Source organism: Mastigoproctus giganteus, chromosome 7 (assembly GCF_048544385.1).
Source record: "Mastigoproctus giganteus isolate SK-2022 chromosome 7, ASM4854438v1, whole genome shotgun sequence".
NCBI classification, from domain to species: Eukaryota; Metazoa; Arthropoda; class Arachnida; order Uropygi; family Thelyphonidae; genus Mastigoproctus; species Mastigoproctus giganteus.
The window spans coordinates 91,247,724-91,274,247 of record NC_143581.1 but is presented as its reverse complement, the minus strand read 5'-3'; the positions used below and the strand labels follow the sequence as shown (position 1 = coordinate 91,274,247).

At 36.3% G+C, this 26,524-nt stretch overlaps 1 protein-coding gene across 1 annotated transcript in view; it reads left to right on the top strand.

The window, feature by feature from the left end:
- LOC150083068 (aconitate hydratase, mitochondrial-like) overlaps positions 1-26,524 on the top strand; it is a 305,010-nt gene that overhangs the window by 78,589 nt on the left and 199,897 nt on the right. The window contains exons 6-7 of the mRNA XM_090377767.1: positions 1,628-1,708; positions 15,163-15,255. Coding sequence (XP_090233893.1) covers positions 1,628-1,708; positions 15,163-15,255 — 174 coding nt within the window. The remainder of the gene's footprint in view (positions 1-1,627; positions 1,709-15,162; positions 15,256-26,524) is intronic.

The window sequence follows — 26,524 nt, the reverse complement described above, 5'->3', positions numbered from 1 at the left end:
GTGTTTTGTCCTTCAGTCAAAGGTTACTTAGAAAAAACAAACTTCCTTTAAAGGCACTGTTAATTTTAGATAATGCTCCAGGTCATGATCCCCAACTTGCCCAATCTTTGGAGGAGCAATTTAACTTCATTACTGTCAAATTTCTCCCACCCAGTACGACCCCTCTGCTTCGGTCGATGGATCAGCAAGTGATTGCCAACTTTTAAAAAATTTACACAAAGAAGATGCTTGCGAAGCAATCACCTTAAAGGAATTCTGGAAGGCCAGGTTCAACATCTTAGACTGTGTACAAATGATTGTCAGTTCTTGGAATGAAGTTTCAGCTTGGTGTCTCAATGCAGCCTAAAAGAACTTATGGCCTTCAGTCATCCATGATTTTGAAGGATTTGAAGCTGAAGGTGTTCTAGAGCAGGAAATTATCACTCTTGGTGAGTCCTTGGCTCTAGAGATTGATGTGGAGGAGTTAATTGCGGATCACGGAAGGGAGTTGACAACAGAGGAGCTCCAGGAATTAGAGCAAATGGGTGAGCATAACAGTGGAGATGAGGAACATGAGGAGGATGACTGTAAAGCAACAACTCAAGAAATTAAGGACATTTGCTGTGTGGGATATTGTGAAGAGGACAGTGAGAAAAAATCCAGATATTGAAACCACTGAATTGATGACCTGCAAATTTGAAGATCAGGTGTTAAGTTATTTCAAGAACCTTCAGAGAAAGTGCCAAAAGCAAACCACTTTGGACAGTTTTTCTACCATAAGTAGCAAGAGGCAGCGATCGGAAAGAACACCAGATCCCGAAGGTTGTCCTGATATCTTGATGGTAAAAGATTCTCTTCCAGCTTCATCACCACACCACCATTGACACAGCTTTTCCAATGTAAGTTAAATGAAAATGACCATTTTTGTTTTTTTTTAGAGTTTATAATTATCAATTATCATTTTAAATAACATTTTTTTTGGGGGAGGGAATAAGTAAAAATATGTTGCACCATTTTTTATCTTTTTTCTTTTTTTTAAAATTTGTATCATGCTCTACTCTTTATTCCAGTGTATAAGACACACCACAATTTTAGGGCGAGTTATTTTTAGATAAAAGGTGCGTGGTATACACCGGAAAATATGGTATTCAATATTCTATATAAAACTAATATAATTTCCGTTGTAAAAATCACCTTTTATAGAGATAAATAGCTTAGTTATATAGCAAAAATTTCAACTTCCGAGGATTTGGAAAGAATTATCAAAAAACAGTGTGTTATTGGGTTCACATTACGATATTTTTACAATATGTTGGTGTCTCTGGAATGAATTAATATCGTAAAGTGGGGGGGGTCCACTGTATACAGATATAATTTGTTGATACTGTGTTGAAACAGTCTTCAAAATTGATGTATACACTGGTATTCCTTTTGGCCCACACACAAAAAATATGCATATAAATGTACCCCTACGAAGGGGTTAAAACCTCTACCTTTGCCATTATTCGTAATGGTGGCCTAAGTGTTGTTTTATGTATTTAACAGAAAACTAAACAGTTGAACGTGAATTGTATAAAATTCTTAAAATATAATTTTATGTTTTTATGTTCTTTTTAATGCCCTATTCACGTGATTCTTGTTTTATAAGGTTGCTGTACCCTCCACAATTCATTGTGATCACTTGATTGAAGCCCAGATTGGAGGTGAAAAAGATTTGGCTAGAGCAAAAGTAAGTGTCACTGTCATGATTAATACACTAGCTATATAATATTATTGTTAAATAAACCATGGTTTCTGATTAGTATATGTATAGACAGCACGTGGCCAAACTGTAGCTTCTTCATTGCATATAGTATGTTGACACTTGAATTGCCACTGAAAGAGAAATAAGGACTGGAAAAATTCATTAATAATAAATTTTAAAAAAAGTGTGCAAGTAGCAACCAAATATCTAATGATTTTTAATACTAGTTGGATTTTTTTTTTTTTTTTCTCCATGCACAGTTTCTAACTTCTATTTATAGAGAAATGTATGGACAGCTATGCCTTTCCTTAGGAAAATAACAAATATCCCAGAAATAATGGTTGTATTTTTATTCATGTGATGTTTCTCTTTTGGAAAAGGCACAGTTTCATTTCTAAAGCATTGTTACTTTACTTCTTAAATAGTCTTTACAAATTAAATAGCCCTTAGGCTATTTAATTTTATTTTTTATGTAAATGGCCACAAAAATTCAATGGGATTTTTTGCACCCCACGAAAGGTGCTGGTACCAAGTGCATGGGGGGGGGGTGATTAGTTGTGTCTGGTGACAATTATTATGGTCAAGAAAACCTGCAGGTGTTCAGGATTATGGCTTTCTGGAGTTCCATGTAAATGTTCTTTGGGAGGCTTCTTACTGCTAGGTTCCTATGAAGGCTTTTTGACACCATGCTTTGGTTGACACAGTGATCAAGGTACTGATTACTTGCCATAAATTACCATATGCCACATTTTTTGACCTCCTGTGTTAGGTTGTTAGTGTTGGGCCAAGTAACCGCATAAGAAGGAAATGGCTACCTATCTGATGACCAGGTTGGTAGCCATTTCCTTCTTGTTGATGAGGGTTACATTTGGTGTGACGCGCATTTAATATTAGTAATCTATCGTGGTCTATGCTTGTTAACAGGAGAGACTGCTTCTACAGGGATCGGATACACTTAAATAAAAAGGGTGCAAGAGTGTTTGCTGATGCTATCGAGGCAAAGTTAGGTGGGTCGGAAAATTGCTAGCTTGGGGGGGGATTCACTAAAAGGTTAAAAATAGCCGCAGGCAGAGGTGAAAATTGCTAGCTTGGGGGTGGATTCACTAAAAGGTTAAAAATAGCGACACGCAGAGGTGCACCTTCTATTAGAATGTCCTGCGGCCTGGAGCGAGGGGTGCTGGGGGTTTCAGAGAATGATTGCAGTCATCATGAAACAGGTGGGTATATGGGAGGTGTTGGGTAACTGAGAATAAGAGCAGATGCATGTACACCAGTGCTAGAAGTATAGCAAATTCCTAATTCACTTCCTAGTTCCTAATTCATTTCACAAATATACGTGGTCTCAATTCTAATCTCAATGATGTCCGTTTCCACTTGCAGTCTGCCAAACCCCATGTACTTTTTCTGACAGAATCTCAGTTATCAGTTGATTCAGCTACCGCTCATCTCAGATGCCCAAATTATTCAGTGTATGATTCCTTTCGCCTCAAAGGTGGTACTTGTGCATATGTCTGTTCTGATATTTCCTGTCAGAGACTTGGCAATTTAGAATCTCCTCTCTTTGATCTTCTCTGGCTTAAAATCTCTCTACCTCATTGTGTCAAATTCATCTGTTGTCTCTACCGTTCTCCCAACTCCACTAATCACTTGGAGCTCTTTGACTTCCTCTCTTTGCAACTTGACTTTCTCCAGTCCAACTTTCCTAACAGTGAGGTAATTTTCCTTGTTGATTTTAATGTTCACAACTCCAGCTGGCTTCCGTTTTCTAGTCACACCGACTCAGCAGGTCGAGATGCTGAGGCTTTTGCAATTACTAATGACCTAGCACAGATTGTTCATTTACCTACAAGAATACCGGACAATCCTAATCATACAGCCAATACGCTTGATCTTTTTCTCACAAACAACCCTTCTAAGTACACGGTCGAAGTGAGAGGTCCTTTAGGCACTTCAGATCACAACTTGGTGATTGTCTCTTCTCCAATGGAACCTTTATCTCATGGCTATTCCCAACCTCGTGTTGTTTGGCATTACAAGAATGCAAAATGGGATGACCATGACCTGCGAGACTTCTTTTCTTCTTTTCCATGGTCGGATTACTGTTTCAAAAATTCTGATGTCAACGTTTGCTCAGATCATGTCAGTGAAATTATTCTTGCAGGAATGGAATCCTTTATCCCACACTCCACTTTAAAATCTTGTCCTTTATCTAAACCTTGGTTTTCCAATAAATGTGCTAAGGCTGTTCAAGAGAAGAATGTTGGATATCGTAATTGGCTTGTTTCTAATTCTTCAGTTTCATTTTCAGCCTACACCAAAGCTCGCAACAATTGTAAACCAGTTATTAATCAGTCCAAACTAGAGTTTGAACAGGCTAAGAGTAGAAAACTTGCTTCTTGCCCTAATGGTAGCCGAGCATTCTGGTCTCTTGCCAAAGCTATTGGCCCCAACTTTTGCCCATCTCTGCTCCCACCTCTGTCCAAACCAGATGGTTCTGTTGTCACTTCAGCCAAAGATAAAGCTGACCTGCTAGCATCCCATTTTTCTTCCAGCTCATGTATTAATGATCTTGGTAAAACACCTCCCACTATTCCCAACACACTCCATTCAATGCCTGTGGTCTTCCATCAAAAGGATATCAGAAAGATTTTGATGAATGTTGATGCTAAGAAAGCTCCAGGTCCAGATGGTATTTCTCCACTTGTTCTCAAAACCTGTGCTCCTGAACTCACTCCTATTCTTTGCCGCCTTTTTTCACTTTCTTATTCCAAAGGTGTTTTTCCTTCTGCTTGGAAATTTGCTCATATCCAGCCAGTTCCTAAAAAGGGTGACAAATCCCTCCCATCCAATTATCGTCCCATTGCAATTACTTCTACTCTTTCTAAAGTAATGGAGAAATCAATTAACCGCCAACTCTTAAACTACCTAGAAACCTTCCATCAGATCAACGATCGCCAGTATGGATTCCGTCAGTGTCGATCCACTGGTGATATTCTGGCTTATGTTACCCATTTATGGAATAATTCAATGGAAAGGTTCGGTGAAACACAAGTAGTTGCTCTTGACATCTCAAAGGTTTTTGATTGTGTTTGGCATAAAGGTCTTCTAAACAAGCTTCCATCTTATGGTTTGCAAACTGTTTTTAGTAATTGGTTATCCAGTTTTCTCTCTGATTGCTCACTGAGGGTGATGGTAGATGGCTCTCTGTCTTCTAACTTCTCCACTAATGCCAGTGTCCCCCAAGGTTCAGTTCTTTCCTCTTGTATATTAATGACTTTCTTCCATTGGCTGGAAATCCTATCCATAGTTTTGCCGATGATAGCACACTGCATTCCACTTTCCATTTTGAGAAACCTTGTCCTGCTCAATCAGCTTTATCTTCGCGAAAATCTGCTACCAATTCCTTAAATGCCGAACTTCAGGTAATCCTCCAGTGGGGCAAAGACAACTTAGTTGATTTCAATCCTTCTAAAACTCAGTCTTGTCTTATATCTCGCAAAAAGGATTCTTCTACTCCTATGCTTATCTTTAGTGACACTCCGATTTCTAGGCAAAATGATATATCTGTTTTGGGCATTACCCTGACTTCTAATATCTCTTGGCACAAGCACATTACAAATATTGCTTCCTCTGCATCTAAAAAACTTTGTTTTCTCTTTCGCTCTCGGCGTTACTTTTCTTCCAAACAGCTGCTCACTCTGTATAAATCTCAAATCCGCCCTGCCATGGAATATTGTTCCCACATCTGGGGTGGTGCCCTCAAAACCTCTCTCAGGCTTCCTGATTCCATTCAGAAGAGGGCAGTTAGGTTAATTAATGATTCATCTCTAACAGAGTCTCTCTACTTGCTTTCTCGTAGACGTACTGTTTCTGCTGCATGCCTCTTCTACAGATACTTCCATGAGCACTGTTCTTCTGAATTGGCTTCTATAATTCCCACTCTCTCTCTTTCAAAACAGTCCGAACACGTGCTGCCACCAGCCAACATCCATTTACTGTCCAACTCCAAACTCACAGAACCAACTTTTCATCTTCCTCATTTATTCATTCAACTGCCATTTTCTGGAACAACCTTCCTTCATACGTATTTCCTGAAAATTACAATCTACAGAAGTTAAGTCCAATGTCAACAAATATCTTCTTTCGTCTTCTCAACCTCCAACCCAAGCACGGTACTAAGTACTATAGGTTCTAATACCTCTCGTGTTTGGGGTTCACCTAAAAAAAAAAATAAATAAAAAAAATAAGTTTGATGAGTTTGAAGTTCTGGTCAAGACATCAAAGGCGGATATTGTTGAGATATCAGAGACGTCATGTCACACAGATATTAGGAATGCAGAACTGGAATTAGGAGAATACAATGTGTTCAGAAAGGATAGATAGGATAGGAAGGGAGGAGGGGTTATGCTTGTTAATTAAGAAAAACATAAAATCTAAGGAAGTGCATCCAGTTGACATAGATGGACAGTGCAATATTGAATCAGTTTGGTGTTGACATAAGCACTGGGAGAGCAAAAATAAGAGGGGTGAGTTATAGGCTTATGATTCTAATGAGTACAGTGAACAATTGTACAGAGAAATAGAGTGGGTAGTAAATCAGAATGTCTTATAATGGGGGATTTTCACTTCCCAGATATTGACTGGAACTTGTGGTAGGTCACTTGCACACTAGCAAGACTTTTATGGATTTATTGGATGATTGTTTTTTGCAGCAGCATGTTCAAGAGGCAACCAGAGAGGGTAATACTCTTGATCTGATTATCAGCAGTGATTATTCGTGTATTAAGAATTTGCAGATAAAGGAACCACTAGGTGGTAGTGATAACAGTGTACTGATGTGGGATTTACTTAAACATCTAATTACCATCGGGGATAAAGGGAAGGGTTTTTGCTTTTGTAAAGGTGACTACAGTGGTTTCAGACAGTTTTTAGATTCTGCACAGTGGGACCAACTGATGATGTTTCAAACAGCAAATTGTAAGTGTGAAGCATTCAAGGAATTAATCATGGAAGCTAGGCTTTTCATACCGATTATGAAATATTGTCCAGGGTTTAGGCCTAAATGGTTGTCAAATGAACTAATGAGATGTGGTAGAGAAGAAAAATGCATGGGATGCATATAAATTATCAGGCAGCACAGAAGCCTGTGGCAGATATAAGCTAGTCTGAAATCAAATCACAAAGGAGAGTAGGCAAGCGACGGCAGATTACTAGAAATCTTTGGCAAAGGAGGCTAAGAAAAACAGCAACGACTTCTTTAATTATATAAACTCTAAAAGGAAGGGGATGAATCAGATTGGTCTGCTTGATATTGATGGTTCGCCTGTTGATGATTCTGCTCAGATAGCAAAGAAATTGAATGAGTATATTGCATCTACATTCACACATGAGGAGTTATTAAGGGAAGAAAAAGCCAGAAGTTTATCAAACTGTAACAGTGTGTTTAATGGTTTTGTATTAACTGAGAGCAAGGTGGAGGAGAAATTGTTGAAGTTAAGCATAAGAAAGGTTCCAGGGGTGGATGGGATCTATCCAGCTATATTAAAGGAGGCAGCAAAGGAACTAAGCAAACCCTTAGCCATAATTTTTGAGAGCATCCTTGGAATCAGAGGAAGTCCCCACGGACTGGAGATGTGCAAATGTATCCCCAATTTGCAAAGAGACATGAGTAATTACAGGCCAGTTAGTTTAACTTCTGTTCCGGGGAAAATAATGGAGTCACTGGTTAAAGATACATTGCAGGATCATCTAGACAAGACTGCCGCAATAATTCAGATACTGCATGTTAAGAGAAAGCCTTGTCTGACAAATTTGATTGGATACTATGATGTGGTTACAAAGGAACTGGATGCAAAAACTAATTTTGATATCATATACTTGGATTTCAGGAAAGCTTTTGAACTGTTGCACATGGAAGACTACTCTACAAATTGAAGCAGAATGGTATTAAGGTTAAGTTGCTAGAATGGATAAAAGGGTGGTTGAGTGGAAGAAGACAGATAGTAGTATTCAATGGACGTTGCTCTTCGTGGATTAATGTTATTAGTGGAGTCCCACAGGGTGTTGGGCTCTGTTGTTTTGTATATTTATCAATGATGTTGATGAAGGTATTCAGGCTTAGTGGCGAAGTTTGCAGACGATACAAAGGTTGGCAGGGTTGTTAATGACAATAATGGCAGTGTGCTGCTGCAACAGAATCTAGAAAAGTTGGGCAGAGAAGTGGCAACCGAAGTTTAACATTGAAAAATGCAAAGTACTGCATGTGGGTAGAAGTAACCCCAGAGGAACATACCAACTGTGTGGTACCACACTTAGGGTGGTAAAAAATGAAAAAGACCTGGAAGTAATTTTTCAGTCAGATATGAAGTTATCTGAACAAGGCAGACAGGCTGCCAGAGCAGGTCATGGGGTTTTGTCAATGATATATAGGAATTTTGCTAGCAGGGAAAAGGTGTTATCCCTTTGTATAAGGCAATGGTAAGACCACACAGTGAGTACTGCTACAGGTCTGGAGTCCTCATTTTAGAAAGAATGTAGATTTGCTTGAGCGTGTATAGAGAAGGGCAACAGGATTGGTAAGGGGAATGAAGGGGTCCTCTTAGAGGCTTAAGTTTTGCAAATTGCAGTGGGGCCCGTGGAGATTAGGCATCTGTGAGGTGCCTAGTCTCCTGGGACAAAAACAAAATTTTTTTCTTTGGTTGATGCTACATAAGCTCATTTGCTTGCTTTCTTGCATCATATGTCTCTGTTACTATTACTATATCAAATTAATCAGTTGCAGTAATTTGCCCATTCAGGGTGATGATAGGACAATTGGCACAGTCAGGATGTTTCCAACATCAATCTCTCTGATGTTGGAAAAGTGTAAATGATGATTCATTTGAAAATATGACGTTTCCTCTCATCAAGGGTCCAGTTTTTTATTCCCTATATCCTTTTTGAACTACACTTATATCCTTTTCATTGTCCAGCAAGCTCTTTCAGTCAGCTTTGATTTTCTGCCTCAATTCATCCTATTAGCACACTTGTTTTTGCATACTTTTCATCCTATTAGCATGTTTTTGCATACTCAACAGAATGCAACGTTACTTTCGATGCAGTTGCTCTGGATACATTAAACAAATCAGCAGTTTTAATCATCATGCCCCTGTTAAATATCCACTAACAAACAATTATCACCTCAGTTGGAATTCAGATGTTATTTTCTACATGTATTTCCTTCGGCTCCTTGGTGGACAGGAGCAGCAGTGCACAGCACACGCTTCTTGATTAGACCGGGGTTCGAGCCCGTGCCCACCAAATATGGAGGATGCAGAAAGGTCACGGAATGACCACTGCATATCCCCGGAGCAATATGGCCTTAGTTGCTAATGCTCCTAAAAAACAAAAAAAAAAAAAAAAAAGTATCTCCTTCGCAGTACTACATGCAAGAAACAAAAAAAAAAAAAAAAAAAAACCCACATCACTGAGCGTTCATAAATATATCATACAGCCATTACAAAAATTACTACTTTCATATCAGGTGTTTCCATTATTTTCTATCCTCCCAATATACAGGTGATGGCATGGAAGAGTTGATGAACAGACTTGTTCGTGCATAATACACATTGTATAAAGTATAACCTAAGATATAAGACTAAAAGCAACAACAGCTCGTATATAAAATAGTTTACTTATGCATGGGTAATACACACACACACACACACACACACACACATCATTTCTACTACCAAGGTAGTTTTAATGCATAATTTCAATTATATCTCATATTGTGAATACCTTCACAATGAGTTGCCATGGTATTGCACTACCTCGAATAAGTAATTCTTCCCCTATGGCGAAGGCTAATGTTACATATTCTTGGCAGATACCACTACCCAGACAGCACCGTTTCGAAGCTTATTGGCTTCTCATCAGTGGGTGGGCAGGTACCCTGTTGTTACAATAGTGACAACCCAGTTATGGAGTATAACTCCACAATATGAGAGATGCCTCCACAATATGAGCAACTGCATCGATTAAACCACACATGTGTGTGGTTTAATCTAAAAGATATATTTCTTGGCTAAATGCCTAAGAGTATGAAGGAGTTTACTTATGCATGGGTAATGCACACACATCATTTCTACAACCAAGGTAGTTTTAATGCATAAGTAAACTCCTTCATACTCTTAGGCATTTAGCCAAGAAATATCTTTTAGCTCGTATAATTCAATGTATTTATTTTACATTAGCTAGCTGATCCAGGATGTCAGCAAGTGAGTTGTGATCACATCTCACAATAGCATAGAATAGTTTCCTTTTATTGCAAACGTTATTTGTATATAATGCTACACTCTACTAAATCATGGTCTGTATGGAATGTTGAAGATTTTCTTTATATGCAAAGTATTATAAACCTTCAGTACAGTTGAAGGTTTATAATACTTTGTAAAACTTTATAATACAAAGTAAAACTTTGCACTCACTGAGAAAGAAGACTTTTAAACAGCCAAAAACAGTACTTTTTTTGTCACTTGTTATAGAACATTAGAATAGAAAGTAGACTGTTTCTTAACAGTTCAGTGTGTTGAAAGATTCACATGCTTGCCCAAGTAATTAGAGAAGAGAAAGGCAACAAGATTATCTTTGTTGCTCTTAGTTGCATAAAAGGGTACTCTTGCCAAGAATGAATTCAAGTCTTGAGTTCTGCAAGGATCCTACTGAAGTGTTTAAAACTTTAAATGGATTGCATAAACTAAATGGTGATAGTGTCCTTACTCTTTTTTTGGGTGATACTCATAAGGATACAGAAAAAAGATGGGTGCAGGAAAAATATCCAAAAATTTACTTTCAGTCAGAGAATAATTTATTGCCAGAATAAACTTTTATATGATGTTGTGGAAGTGGGTGGTTTAACTAAATTCAAAGAAAGACTGGACAAATTACTGAAAGAGATGTGACTGATGTTTTTTTTTTTTTTTTTTTAAGATGTATAAATTTGCACCACTACCAATAGTAATCAGTTATTTATTGAATGTTTAATAAAAAAAAATCAGCCCTTTTCCAATTTTGTTGAATAGTAAAACTGAATTGAATTGATTATTGAATTATTTATTATTATATTTTTTATATAATTATTCTTATGTAATTTATTATTATATATTTATATATTGTTATATGAGGCTTAGAGGGGAACAGGCATTCTGTGTGTTATCAGACACTCAGTCTAAAACATTGATGGATCCAATATCTTTTTATTTCAGGAGATTTAGGAGAAGTCCGGTTGGCCTGCCTCCCCAACATCCACTCATGCACACCTTCTTGATGCCTTATTAAGTAAGCCTTGTTACGTCACTTAGGTGGCAACGAATGTGTACAGTGGTTCACTTCAAGACGCCTGGTCAGCATGAAGAGGAAAAGACCAAACCCTCCAGCACATGACAGCACAATGAAACAAATGGCCCTCAGTCCCCAGCAGCTTTCACTCTCCCTCTTATGGCAGTGAGAGGATCAGAGTGGAAGCAGAGGGTGCTAAGAATCTCTGGGTACGACCAGGCTGCCACGCACAGAAACTGAACTTGGCCTGTTATAACGTAAGATCACTCGTTGGTGAAGACAGAATATTAGAGCTGGAAAAGGAATTAGAAAATGTGAATTGGAATATCATCGGCCTGGCTGAAACAAGAAGAAGAAATGAATCACTTATAAGTTTATCAAGGGAAATCTGCTGTACCACAATGGAAACAGTGAAAGGAGTGAAGGTGGAGTTGGCTTTCTGGTCCATAAAGATATAAAAAACAACATTTTGGAATTCAAAAATACATCATCAAGGGTGTCAAGACTACTACTCAGGATTTCTAAGAGATACAAGCTAAAGGTTATAATAATTTATGCACCAACATCGAGCCATGATGATGAAGAGGTTGAAGAAATGTCCACAGAAATTGAGTCTTTTAGACGAGCAGAAAACCCACTACACTGTCATTATGGGGGACTTCAATGCTAAGGTTGAAAAAAGACAAAACAGTGCATAAAGGGGAACTATAGGAAATTTTGGAATTGGTGAAAGACTTGTGGAATTTGCAGTATCTCAAGAATTGTCGGTAATGAACACTTTTTTCAAGAAAAGGGTGAACAGAAAGTGGACATGGAAGAGCCCAAATGGATTAACAGCTAATGAAATTGACTTCATCCTCACTAACAGAAGATATATTGTGAATGATGTTACTGTCCTGAACAAGGTAAATGTTGGAAGTGATCACAGAATGGTAAGGTGCACACTTGATATAGCAGTAAGAAAAGAAAGGAAAAAACTGACACAAGTAAATAATACAAAGGTCTTTGAGATAACAGAAGAGGAGAAAAAGCAGTATGTACTGGAACTTAAGAACAAGTTTGAGTTTCTACAGACTGCTCAGGACCAAGGTATCAACGAGGAATATTACAATTTTCTGAAAGTGATAAAGCCCAAGAAACCTATAAGTAAAAAGAAATCCAAAGAAGAAAAATTAGTCAAGAAACACTTGTGATGATGAACCGAAGACGACAAATGAAGAGCAAGAAAAACACTGACAAGGAGAAAATTGAGTATACTGAGTTATGCAAAGCCATTAGAAAGAGAGTCAGAGAGGCATTTAAGAAGATTTAACACAAGAAAAGTAGAACAAGCATTAAGGGAAAGGGCTAAGGTAAAGAAAGCCAAGACGAGAAGCATGCAAAGGTTTGATGAAATTTAGGTAAAAGTACTTTGCCGTAACGGCATTTGTATTGTTGCTCACTCGGTAAACAGACGGTGGGTGTTATCGGCCTGGAGTAGAAGTTGAATCCCATGGGAGCTTGAAACCCTCTCGAAGTGGAGGGGTGGTAACCTGACCGTTTTTCTTTAGAATCACTAATTGATTTAACTAATTGAATCATGAACGGAGTCATATTGGAAGTTCTTGTGTCGTAAAAAATGTTCGTAACGTAGTTTCACTGGTAAGCGATTTCGAAGTTTGCCTTGCTTCTTGTGTGGGCTTCCTTTACCTTTGCCTTTTTTTTTTTTCTTAATAAACAATTTATCCACTAGTCCACCAGTGATTCTAAAGAAAAAAGGTCAGGTTACCCCCTCCACTTCGGGAGGATTTCAATCTCCTATGAGATTCAATTTCTATTCCTGACTGATAACACCCACTGTATGTCTACTGAGCGAGCAACAATACAAATGCCGTTACGGTAAACTACGTTTACCGGCAAATTTATCAAACTTTTGCGTGCTTCTCTTGTGGGCTTTCTTTACCTTCTCCAGGGAAAACAAAGGACTTAAATTAGCAGCCATGAGCAGTAATACAGAAAGACAAATGTTACTGAAACTGAAGAATAACGATGATGTACTTATAAATAATAGAGAAAGCATAATTCAAATAGCAGAAGATTACTATAGAGAATTATGCAAGGAGCATGGGAATGATGCCAGCAGTGAGGAAGAAGAATTGCAAATTAGTAACATATACGACATACCTGATATCCTTCCTGATGAGGTAGAACATGCATCGAAGGAAATGAAGAATCAGAAAGCCCCGGGGGAAGATGAAGTTACTGTAGATTTGTTAAAATTGGGAGGAAGAGACATGGCACAAAAACTGGCAGACTCTTCACAAAATGCATTAGCAAAGGTGTAATGCCTAAGGAGTAGAATAATGCAATCATAGTTTTGCTAAATAAGAAAGGAGATAAATCAGAAATTGGAAATTATAGACCAATTAGCTTGTTATCCCACATCTAAAAGTTGTTCACAAGGGTCATTACTAACAGATTAGAAAGAATACTTGATGAGAATCAACCGAAAGAGCAAACTGGCTTTAGGACAGGATTCTCAACTATGGATTACCTTCACGTAATATCACAGCTAACGGAGAAAGCAAATGAATATAAAACACCATTATACCTTTAATTTGTGGATTATGAAAAGGCATTTGATTCCATACAGCATAAGGCAATGTTTCGGGCACTGGAAACACAAGGCATAGATACCCCATATATTATTATTTTGAAGAAAATATGTAAAGAATGCTACCTCCTTTGTTAGACTAGACAAAGACAGTTGGAAATTTAAAATTGAGAAAGGAGTTCAACAAGGAGACAATATCTCTGAAGTTGTTTACAGCTGCCCTTGAGGAAGCTTTCAGAAGATTAGACTGGTCACAGAAAGGAGTCAATGTGAATGGAGAGTACCTAAACCATTTACGATTTGCGGATGACATTGTGATCATAAGCCACGATCCCAAAGGATTAGAGGAAAACCTTAATCAGTTATGCAGAGTTAGTAAGGATTTTGGACTAAAGTTGAATATGGCTAAAATAAAAGTAATGATGAACAAGTATGCCACAGAAAGGGATATAATGATTGAAGGGGCAGTAATTGAAAAGGTGGAGTCATATACTTATCTGGGACAAGTCATTGGCTGTAATAATGATAAATGCCTGGAAGTCAAGAGAACAATAAATTTTGGATGGATAGCATTCAGGAAATATAGTTACATACTGAGGAGCAATATCCCAATTTGTCTGAAACAGAAAATAATGAACCAATGTATACTCCACACCATGACTTATGGAAGTGAAACTTGTGCACTCACCAAAAGAATGGAAGAGAAGCTGAGAACGACACAGCAAAGAATGGAATGAATTATATTGGGAATCAGACTGTTAGATAAGAAGAGAAACACGTGGATTAGGCAGCAAACTCAGGTAAAGGACATTCTTATCAAAACTAAAGAACTAAAATGGTCTTGGGCAGGACACATAACTCGAGGACATGATGACAGATGGACTAAGAAAATAACAGAATGGTACCCAAGAGGAGCTAGAAGAAAACCTGGAAGACAACGACAGAGATGGACAGATGAAATTCATGAGTTTGTGTGAAGTAAATGGATGGCCATTGCACAAAACAGAAGCAACTGGAAAGTTGCTGAAGAGGCCTTCATTCTGCAGTGGATTGAAAATGGCTGATGACGATGATATTGTTATATTCATTATTATATATTATTTATTAATTATTTATTTATTTATTATTAGTAGTAATTATTGAATAGTCGAAGTTTCATGGCAATGAGGATCAACTTGATTATGTGCCTGGCCATGAGTTAAGTCTAAAAAGGGGCAGGATGCACCATTGCCATGTTATCCCTTTCTCTGGCTTTCCATGTAATGTCTCATGGTGGAAAAATTTATTTCATTAATGAAATTTATTTCATTTTTTATTAATGAAAAATGATAGAAAAATATTAGTATAGAAGAGTAGTAGCTACTGACAATCAGTTATAATTTCATTAAAGAAGAAGCTAGTTATGATAAATGTATCTTGGGTAAGAACTAGTCCATAATAATTTTCCTCTTCCCAAAAAAAAATTAAGATACAGGAAATAATTTTGTTTGATTACATCTAAAGTTAATAAATTAATATGCTTATTCAGGATATCAACAAGGAAGTGTATGCATTTTTGAAAACAGCAGCAGCAAAATATGGAGTTGGATTTTGGAAACCTGGGAGTGGCATCATACACCAAGTAAGAAAGTTCATTAAATTAGATTTGGCTTTAAAAATTTTAATGAATTTATAAAGCATATTATTTGTATATTCCCTGTGAAATTTATGCTCTATTGTCTTGATATATAATAATTCATCTTGTCTTCTTGAATCAAGAACACAAGATGAATTCAGATTAATAAGTTGTCGTTTAGAGCTTGCATCTTTACAGTGGAGTTCAGAGTTTGTGGTGGTGGGCTCTGCTTTGAAAGGTGATCCTCACTTATAAGTCCCAATTCTCTAGAGCGTCTGAGGGGAATGTCAAGGTTGCTCTGATGGAATATTTTTATTGCCATCAACTATTGGGATTGTAATAAAGGAAGTTGATATAAATTATTTTATTCATCCTGCTGAAAGAAGTGATAAGCAAGCTCCTTTAGTTTTATTTGGAATTTATGGTTAAAGCCAGTTTATGCAGGGTGCAAACCACAATTGTTACTCATACTACAATTATGTATCATATCGCACTACCTGTATAAACCATGGAATATGATTATGAACATGACTTCCACAAAACCCTCATGACTGGCTCATGCTGCATGACACAGTTTTTGATATTTTCAGTCATGAAGCATCTCACAAGGAATTGAGTATACTAGTAGTTCAGAGTTGTTGCATTTTCAAAATTTCAATGCTAAAATGATTTGAGGAGGAGAGTATTTTATCTGAAAATTTAGATAAAAGTGCAAAGGTCAGTGCTTTACATGAAAAATTTTCACATAAAATTCTTGATTACTTTCTATTTAAAATTAATTTGTTAATTGTTATTTATTAACATTACCAAAAGAGAAAAAATTAATAAAAGTAGTGTACTACTCCTTTTATTAGAAATCTGCTTATACAGATTTATAATTTACAGTTTAGTACCTTATCATTGTGCCTATTCATGTAGAAATAAAAAATATACTGTTCTGGAGAATGCTAATGCCAGATATTTCATTAATTACTTCCCAGATTTAGTTTTAAATTTTTTTATACGTAATGTATTTTTTATAATGAAACATAGTCTACAATTAGCCCATTTAAAATACAGATTTTGTTAAAATTTAGTAATTAATTACACTTAGTGATCACTGAATTATAACCACCCCTATGAAAACTGAATGCAACCCGTTGACCATGTGAGGTACGAGAGTGTGCAGTTAGTCGACCTACATAGCATAGATAAGGGATAAATGGTTCAGTAGGTAATAAAATTCCAAGTGTGATGGGTAAAAGGAAGGATTTATTGGACTTTGATAAAGGACAGACATGCTTGACGAGCTGGTGCCTTGATTTCCCGAATGGCTGAACTGGTGGGGTGTTCGAGAGTCCCTGTAGTTAGTATACCAGGACTGGCATCAAAATGGTCAAACAATGGCCCAATGGCAAAAGTGCAAAGGTCAGTGAAAGGTTGATCTTAGAGGTGAGTGCCTGGTCCGACGACTCTTACAGCTGCAGCACTGTTGAAGAGTTGACTATCCAATACAACATGGGCCAACCCGGAACAATATCTGGCATGACCATGCGTTGCACGTATGGGCTATACCAGCAGATATCTCCTACGGCATCCTCTCCTAACCAAAGTTCATTGGTGTAAATGACTCACCTGGTGCAAACAGTATGCAAGTTGGACGTTAGAAGACTGGAAGAAGGTGTGCTGGTCAGATGAGTCACGTTATTTACTCCACGCCATGGATGGTCATGTACAGATTTGGCATCAACAACAAGAGGCTCTTGATCCATCATGCATGATATCAAAAGTGCAGGCCAGTGGAGGCGATTGTATGGTGTGGGGCATGTTTCCCTTGGTGCATGGACTCCTGGTGCATGTGGAACAAAGTATCAGTGGTCTTTGCTATTGTCAAATGCTTGCTGACTGTGACACCCTGCAATCTTACACACACTTTTTTTCTGAATGGCGATGGTGTCTTCCAAGATGACAATGCGCCGAGCCATCGGGCTTGTGTAGGAATGGTTTGAGGAACACAGTTCTGACTTCCAGCGTATCGATTTGCTTCTGACCCCCTCCCCCTCCCAATATCAATCCCATAGAGCACTTGTGGGACACTATGTATCCATAGTGGTGATTGGTGTATCAGGCGTCTGGATACACCAATCACCTCCATACCTGCATTACATACAGCTTGGTTGGCCATACCTCCTGAATGCATCTGACATCTTGTTGAATCAATGCCACATCAGATAGCTTCCGTACTGAGGGCAAAAGGAGGACCTATGAAGTATTAGGTAGGTGGTCAAAATTCAGTGATCACTCAGTGTGTGGTTTAGGAACTGATTATAGCCTCAATTATTACTTTACATTACATTTAATGAAAGTAATAATCGAGATCAATATTCTTTCTATTGATCTTTTGAACAACAGAAAGAAATAGAAATAGAACTTTTTATAAATGATTTCATCATTTATAAAAAGAATATGAAAGATAACATGATCAAAATAAGCAAGGTCCCTTGCTATTTAAATAATTGATATTTATTAAGAACATAAATTTGAACCATAAGTTTGCAGTATAAGCATGTGCCAATGTATAAATTAAAAGAAATAAAAGCTAAAGGTGTATATAATGGAGGCATGTGTCAGTTTGAATGGTCATGTGATCCATATGATTACATAACTGTTCATTTGAATTGTGATTGGTTGGGATCCCATGATGGTTTGAATTGATGCATGCCTACACTATATATAAACCTTCACTGTTTTATTTCTCTTTTTAATTCATACATTGGCACATGATGGATGGTTATACCAGTAACTTAGTTTCAATGGCGCCTCCGTAGCCAGGTGGGAAGGAGCACCAGTGTGTAGCACACGCTTCTTGATTAGACCGGGGTTCGAGCCCGTCACCACCAAATACGGAGGATGCGGAAAGGTCAGGGAATGACCACCGCACATCCCCGGAGCAATATGGCCTTAGTTGCTAATGCTCCTAAAAACCAAATAACAACAACATAACAACTTAGTTTCAGTTTTCAACATTTTTAATGAGTATCAATTATTTAGGCAGAATGTCACAAATATTCTTTTGGATAATTTTTTGGTCTTATTTTCATCATGTAATCTACTTTTCATCAATATGGCATTAAAGGTAATGAATACAGTAAACCCCCACTATTTGTGGGGGTTACGTTCCTGAGAAATGCCTCGAATACCGAAAACGCGAATACTGAGTTATGGCTCCCATAGTAATAAAGGCGTTCCGTTCCAAAGTATGAAATATATAAGAAAAACTAGTCAAAAATTTTGTCTATGTATGTATCATATGTACCTTCATAATATGACTATGTACATAGACAGTACATAGTGAAATGCAAGCATAAGAAATAAGAAACAATTTAATATTAATGTAATATTTATTAGAAATTTCAAACAAATCTTTCAAACCAGCGCCTTTGCTAGCAAAAAAACTTATCCCGCCAGTGCTATCACCAGTTTCGCTAAAGTGTTGATAAAGGAGTTTTGCCTTTTCACGAATGATGAATGAACTTAATGGAATTTTATTTTGAGTTCGGCCTTCTATCCACAGATTTAAAGCCTTTTCCATTTTTTCTAATTTAACATCACGAGTTACAGAGCAAATATTTGAAGCAATTAGCACGTTTTCACAGACACCACGGTGGATTTTTTCTTCCGATTTTTTGATTGATCGTACCGTTGACTCATTGATTTTATAATGTTTTGCCACTGAGGAGACACTTTCACCATTAGAAATTTTATCTAATAACTCAATTTTATTCGCTAATGTCATCACCTTCTTTGATCTTTTCACATTTCCCTTGTTATTCGTAGCCATATTTTTGTACGGGTTAGAAAGAACTTGCCCAAATAAAGTCACTTTCTTCCGTTAACATACTCGAAAAAGTCTGTTTTACACTGCAAAATGGTAGATTTATCACTTTTGTAAGCATATCAATTTATAAATTGATAAATTTATTCAATTTATAAGCATATAAATTAAAAGCAAACGACGAAACCTTCCATGACAAGCGCATAACACACTGAACAAGGATTAGCGAGAAACATCCATGCTTGCGATTTTTTCACCCCTCTCCCCCATCCACTGAGTGCTGTTTTGACTGGGAAAGATAATTTTAGCCACGCCCATGTTTTTTTTTTATGGCGGAAAATGTTCATGGCACTTTAAAATTCACATTTTTTTAGGTTTCATTTTATATTAAATCAGCGACCGCGAATACAGATACTGCGAATAGCGGGGGTTTACTGTACTATAATAATTTAGGTTATTCTTTTGTTAAAAATTGCAAATAAATAAGATCACAAGATATATGATTTGCAGAACTTTATTTTTAAAGTAGCTTATATAGTGGGAAAGGCCACTGGTCGTTCGTTTAAAATATTGTTGTGCACGATACAAATATTAAATAGTTTCATAAGAAAAAAAGCATATAATAATGTACAATAATATCACATTTGCCAAAATGGAGTGAATTTATTATTATTTTTTTCCCTCTATCATTCTACAATATGGAGAAATAACAAAACTTGGAGCCTGAACGTGCCATGCTTAAGAAGATTCTGGTCAACCCCAGAGGGGTGTAAACTCTAGCCTACTTTGAATTTTCAGTTAGAACAGTGATGAAACTAGCATTCTGCCGCTGTGTGTGTGGGGGTGATTTTGCATGGGGGAAGAATATGGGGGGGGTCTGGAATTTTTTAGGTACATGACTGATTGAGAGCTCCTAAACAAAAGCAGTCATTTAAAAATGAGCAGTGATGATTACAACAGTGTTAAATATCTTAAGATTTGAATCACACACCTGATAATTTTATTCACAGTATATACAGACTTAATATTTTTTTCTTAAGATAAATTATCTTGTCAAAATGTTAGGAAAATTATTCTTCTTCTTCTAAAGAAAGGTTGGACAATTGGATTCTAATTGGCATCAGTGAATATAGAACTTATATTCTATTTCATACAGTGTTTTTAGATGCTGCCACGAAGTGCAGGTGCAATGTACACATGTAAGTGCTTTTACTATGTGTTGTCACCTCCATAGCCAGGTGGGCAGGAGCAGCAGTGCGTAGCACAAGCTTCTTGATTAGGCTGGGGTTCAAGCCCATGACTACCAAATATGGAGGATGCGGAAAGGTCAGGAAATAACCACCACATATCCCTGGAGCAATATAGTCTTAGTTGCTAATGCTCCTTAAAAAAAAAACCAAATAACAAAAATTACTATTTGTTCCATGCAGTAGTATGCCTGGAATGAATAGTGCTTTTACTATTCATTCTAGGCAAACTACTGCTTTATGAATTACTACTCTTATTCATGAATTACAATTGCTGCTCATTCCATGATCCATAATTCTTATGCTCATTCCAGCATAATTCTTATGTATCGAAAAATAAATGTATTAAAAAATTAAAGGTTTTTGCGCATTGTTTTTAATTCAAGCTCAAATTGTTTACTAATTTGTTTATTTACCCACTGTTTATAATATAATACTTTAAATCTTTAGTAATTAGAGATCTTTGTCATTAGGCTTCAACAACACCAATAATTGATGAACAGCTGCACTTCTTACCTTTCACATAATGACTAATAGTGGTGATAAAAACTTGTTAAGTTTCCATACATTTTTTGGCATATAGGCAGTAATACCTTTTTCTTATCCCTTTATATGTAACTGAGCCATGGGTTTATCAGAAATCATGGTTTCTCTTCTAACTTACAGGATCAATATTTTCCTGAACTTGGGATTGTCATCACCTTTTACCATACATAAGCAAATGTGTCCTTTGTGTCTGCTCCTCCTTTCTGTGTATATGTGTAGTATGCTTCCTGCACAAAATGAATAAATTGAATTTATTGGACAAAGATAAACACTTATGTTTGTTAGTTAACCAAAGTATCCTTTGTGTCCAACTTCAGAATAGTTTGTTTTTTTCAGATCTACATACAAAAGTGTGGATAAGCATTAGTACGCTTAAATCAAAGTTTATAAATCAAAATTTTTTTCCTTTTTCTATATAGCATTCTCTGTGCATTTTAATGTTTCATATTCGCTCCTTTTGTTTCCAAAAATTTAATTCTCCAGTTACCTTCTGAGTGCATAACAAAATATTAAAATAGTCACATGCCTTTGGTTTCAGGTTAATAGACACCAAACATAATTCTAAGGCTTCTTATCAGTCATATGTAGCAAGCCTTTTATTTTTCCTACCTCTTATTTAACAACGATGTTATTTTACCTTCTGATGTTTAACTAAGCTGTTCAGCGAAAAAATTGCATGAATTAAATATGAGTACTTTTATAAAAAAATAACATAAACCAGTTTGTCCTAGTAAACTAATAGCAGTACGATTTATGATTTTATCTTTCAGTTCTTTCTGTAATCTGTTAATTCTCACTCTTTTTTATGTCATGCTTAACAACTGATGTAAACATACACAACAATGTGGATACAATGCCAATTGATGCATTTACTCATTATTTGCAAAAATATGCAAATTGTGGTTACTTCCAGTTTATGTATATTACAAAAAAATTAAATGTCCTTTTTTATAGTCTAACCAACTTATCTGGAGTAACAATATAAATACAGATATAAGCATATAATGTAATTCCAGCATTACTTGTCTTCAGTAACAGTATTATTATTCCGTTGTATTATTAAGAATGATGCTACAAAAGAACTACCAATAAATCAAAATATTATACAAGGCTATCCCCGGAAGGTTGAAAGGACAAAACATAAATAGACCATTTTTATGCAAAATTGAAGGAACTTCTCAAATTGACAAAGAAACTTGAGGTGAATATCATCATAAGAGATTTCAGTGTGACGGTCAGAAAAGGGAGGACTGGAATTGTGGCCAATTTCAGACTGGGTGGGAGAAATGATTGGGAAAATTGCCTTGTTCAATTTTTCCAAGAGGAATATCTAGTGATTACAGAACACATGGTGTGAGCTCCCAAACAGAAGATATATATATGAATATCACACCAAGTCCATAACAAAATAATCAGAAACCAAAGTATCCATGGTGTCCAACCAAAAATTGACTGCCTTGTTGATTAACTTTTACAGCAGTATGTATATACATACTGCTGTAAAATGATATATATATATATATCTGCATTTTGAAAGTTGTTTTAAATATGTTCCTTTTAATGTACAAATCATCTTGAAACTATCTATTTTGCTAATATATGCTGCTTTCCAGCTTATTCTAAACATATTTTATAATAGATGGAAGCAAAAAATAGCTGTGAAAATCAGAGAAGATTGCACCTTGTGAACCTTACTTGTCCTATTTGAACTCACAAAAGCTGAAATTGAAGATTTTCTGTGTAAATTTAGATACAGAATTTGATAAACTGAATCAAGTATTACATAAATAGATGTAGAGGACATTATTGCATCAATTTATTAATGACAGGTTTTATTTATAGATAGTTTTGTGAATTTTAAGGTTGTTTTTTTTTTTATTTTTTTATTATTATTATTCTGATTTGGTTTTTGACAATTTTATTCTAGCATTGAGCAAAAAAAATTCACTTCATGGAGCTTGGTGCTAAGAAAATTCACTGTTAGGAACTTGCACATATGTGGCAATCTCACTCCTGAAAGGATTAATTAGTATTTCTGAAGTAGCATTGGTGTTGACACTATCTCAGACCATAACCCAGTTGCAGCTAAACTTAATTTAATACTGAAAGCAATCCAGTAAAACAACACAAGACAAGAAAACTCAATATACAATACTTGAACAGCCCAAATATAAATGAAAATCTCAACAAGAAAGTTGGTTACATAAATAATAAAGAGTGATGTGGAAGATGTAGATTAACCTAAAAAATATCATATTGGAAACAAGCATTGAAACATTATGATATAAAGCATTTCAAAAAACATTGTGACTGGAGGACATAGAAGATTTTCTAATTGATCAACATAGAGGAAATAAGAATTGAGATGTAATAAAATACAAAGGGATATGGCGGGAGATCAGGATTGAAATAAAAGAAGCTAGAGAAAATGGACGAAAGAGAAATAAAGAAATATGAATAAATTGAATCTACAAGAAAAATGTTAAGTTTAACCTCTTAAAAAAAAAATTAAAGAAATTTATAGCATATGCAAGAGAAGACATGCCACTTCTCTAAGAAATGCTAATGTTAAAGTGATAATGGGAGACTCAGAAAGAATTGAAATCTGGACTAAATGTATAAAATCACTGTTCACCAGTAATAAATAGGTATTTGTGGAAACACGTAATGAAATGATGGCCAAGTATACTCACATTTGAAGTAGAATGGACAGTACACTATAACAAAAAATATAGGAAGACCTGATGTGGACCTGATGAGATGCTAGCAGGGAAAAACTGAGATTTTGATAACATTGGCAGACTTGTTGAGCTTAATCAACAAGATTTATGATAAGAGTACATTACCTCAAGATTGGTTAAAATCAACTTTCGTCACAGTCCTCAAGAAAGCACATCTAAGGACCTATGATAATTTCAGACTGATTAGTCTAATGAGCCAATAGACAATATGAGGAGACCCTTGTTAACACAGTTTTGATTTAGAGATGTACTAAGAACAAGAGGAGAACTATTTTTTGCACAGATTTTAGAGGTGCAGAGAAATAACAGGTTGATGTATTTATTTGTGTCTTAGACTTTGAAAAAGCTTTTGATGAAATCCAGCATTGCAAACTCATTGAAATTCTGGAAGGCTTAGACAACAAGGATATCAGGATAATCAAAACCTACAGTGGAACCAGACAGCTTTCATTTTAACAGAAAACATTTGCACTGAGAAAGAGGGGTGAGATAAGTCTGCATGCTATTGCCTCTTCTATTCAATTTATACTCAGGAATATTTAAAAATTTCTTGATCAAAGAAGAGGAATACTTGTAAATATGACAATAAATAGCCTATTTATGCTGATAATAACACAGTCTTATTCACAGCTAGTGTGCAAAACCTGCAGATCTTAAATGTGTAGGTGAAGAGAAAGCTTAAAGGTGAATGTAAAGATTATTATGAAGAAATCTATGCTAATAATACTCAATAACAGTCTTAATATGTCTGGTGCACTATGGCCATAGATGCCAATGTGCCTAAAAATTTCCCAAATAAACAAACAAACAAACAAACTTAATATGCCAACAGATTTAGTACTTAACTGAAGATAAATCAAGGAAGTAGATATTTAAATACCAGCAATGCTGGATAAATAATTCATCAGACTATAAAATATAGAGAAAAGTTGGCGCCTCCGTAGCAAGGTGGGAAGGAGCAGCAGTGCATAGCATGCGCTTCTTGATTTAGACCGGGGTTCGAGCCCGTCACCATCAAATACGGATGATGCGGAAAGGTCAGGGAATGACCACCGCATATCCCCGGAGCAATATGGCCTTAGTTGCTAATGCTCCTAAAAACCAAATAACAAACAAAACAATAGAGAAAAGTTGAAGCCATTGCTTGTGCTGAAGTGAAATCATGTCATTCACTAAAATCAAATACAGTTAAAAACTACTGACATAAGATCACATTGACAGTGAAAGGAATAGATATTGAGAAGAAGGAAAAAGATGGTGAGTTATTAAGGATGAACAAGAAAGGAAGCATAACAAGAAATACTTTTCCTCAACTGGTATTGGAGAGGAAGAAGAATCTTGTGATTAGCAAATATAAGAACCTGAATGTGCTCAAGCATGAAAATCCTTACAAGATCTACTGAAGACAAGGGAAAATTTGCCAAGATGGTCACTGACCTCTATCAGGAGATGACACTGGAAGAAGAAATTAGTATTTTAATGCTACTCAAGTTTATTACTAATATTCATACTGATATCGATATGTGTTTGTAAAAGCATGCATATTCACAGACCAATTTGCATGCTGCATGGGCTGAAAAATCTGGAACAATTTGTGGGGTTCTCTTCCTTCTTTCTACCTAAGATTAGTGAACTATAGCCTTGGTCGAAGAGGACTATTTTAGAAATTTCTCCAGATAGGAATCAAACCCCAGACTCTTAAAAATGAGACCTTGCTTGAATGGCAGTGTATGATGTATTGTACTGGCTAAGCTGCCAGTTATTGGACCTTCAGTAATTATAGCCTTGATTTTTATTATATGTATATGTATTTTAACATGTACCTGACAATAACAGAGTCAAACACCTCTCTTTTTTATTATGAATCGATTCAGGCTGGATTAGCTAAAAATAAAAACAGTCATTACAATATCATATCATGGGGTGGCCAACCTGCACATGCATGCAGGTCCACACAGTTCTTCTTAGTGGCCTTCTCTCAATTTGGCAAAAAAAGAATGTAAAAAAGTTATACAACTGACTTAAAATCAGAAATGAAGACACACATATACAGCTTCCATAGAGTCCGCATGTTTTTTGTGTGGGATCTGTGAGATGCAGTTATATGTATAATGTGGGGAGTACATACCTATATATAATTTTCATGTGTGGACTCCCTGGGGTAAATACTGTCTATGTTTTTAAAATTGTTTTGCATATGTGTCAATTTATGTATAAATATAACATGTGGCAGCACCTGCTTGAATATTTCTCAGCTAGAAATATTGAAGTAAGTGTTGCCATGTTATTTGTATTTACAGTTAATTGTAAACAGTTTATAATAAAACATAGCACTAAGGAAATAGTGCTATGTTTTATATGCCAGGCAGTGCATAACAAAAATGTTATGCACTGCCTGGGTTACAAATTTGAAATTAAGTCAGCTGTAGTCCAAGACCTGTCTCACTCACCCATTACTTAATATTTGTCTTGGGCTACATGTCATGCATCTCCAACATAATAAGGTGGCACATAAGAGAAAAAGGTTGGCCAGCTCTTACCTGTTTAATGTGCCGGTGAGAAAACAGCCATCCAGTACATCCAGAAAAGCTCTGCTATGTGAGCAGTTAAACCACGAATTCCAATCATTATCTGGAAAGTTAAAATCCCACCCTCCACATGGCATTTCAATTTACTGGCCCAATCCATTTGGCTGTATGGTTGTTGACTGTACTCATCAGCATAATTTGGCCTACAACGTGCTTCCACTTTCACTTTTGTGTTCCTACACTTATGTTCTAGGCGCCTCCGTAGCCAGGTGGGCAGGAGCAGCAGTGCGTAGCACTGCTGCACGCTTCTTGATCAGACCGGGGTTTGAGCCCGTGACCACCAAATACAGAGGATGTGGAAAGGTCAGGGAATGTCTCCGGAGCAATATGGCCTTAGTT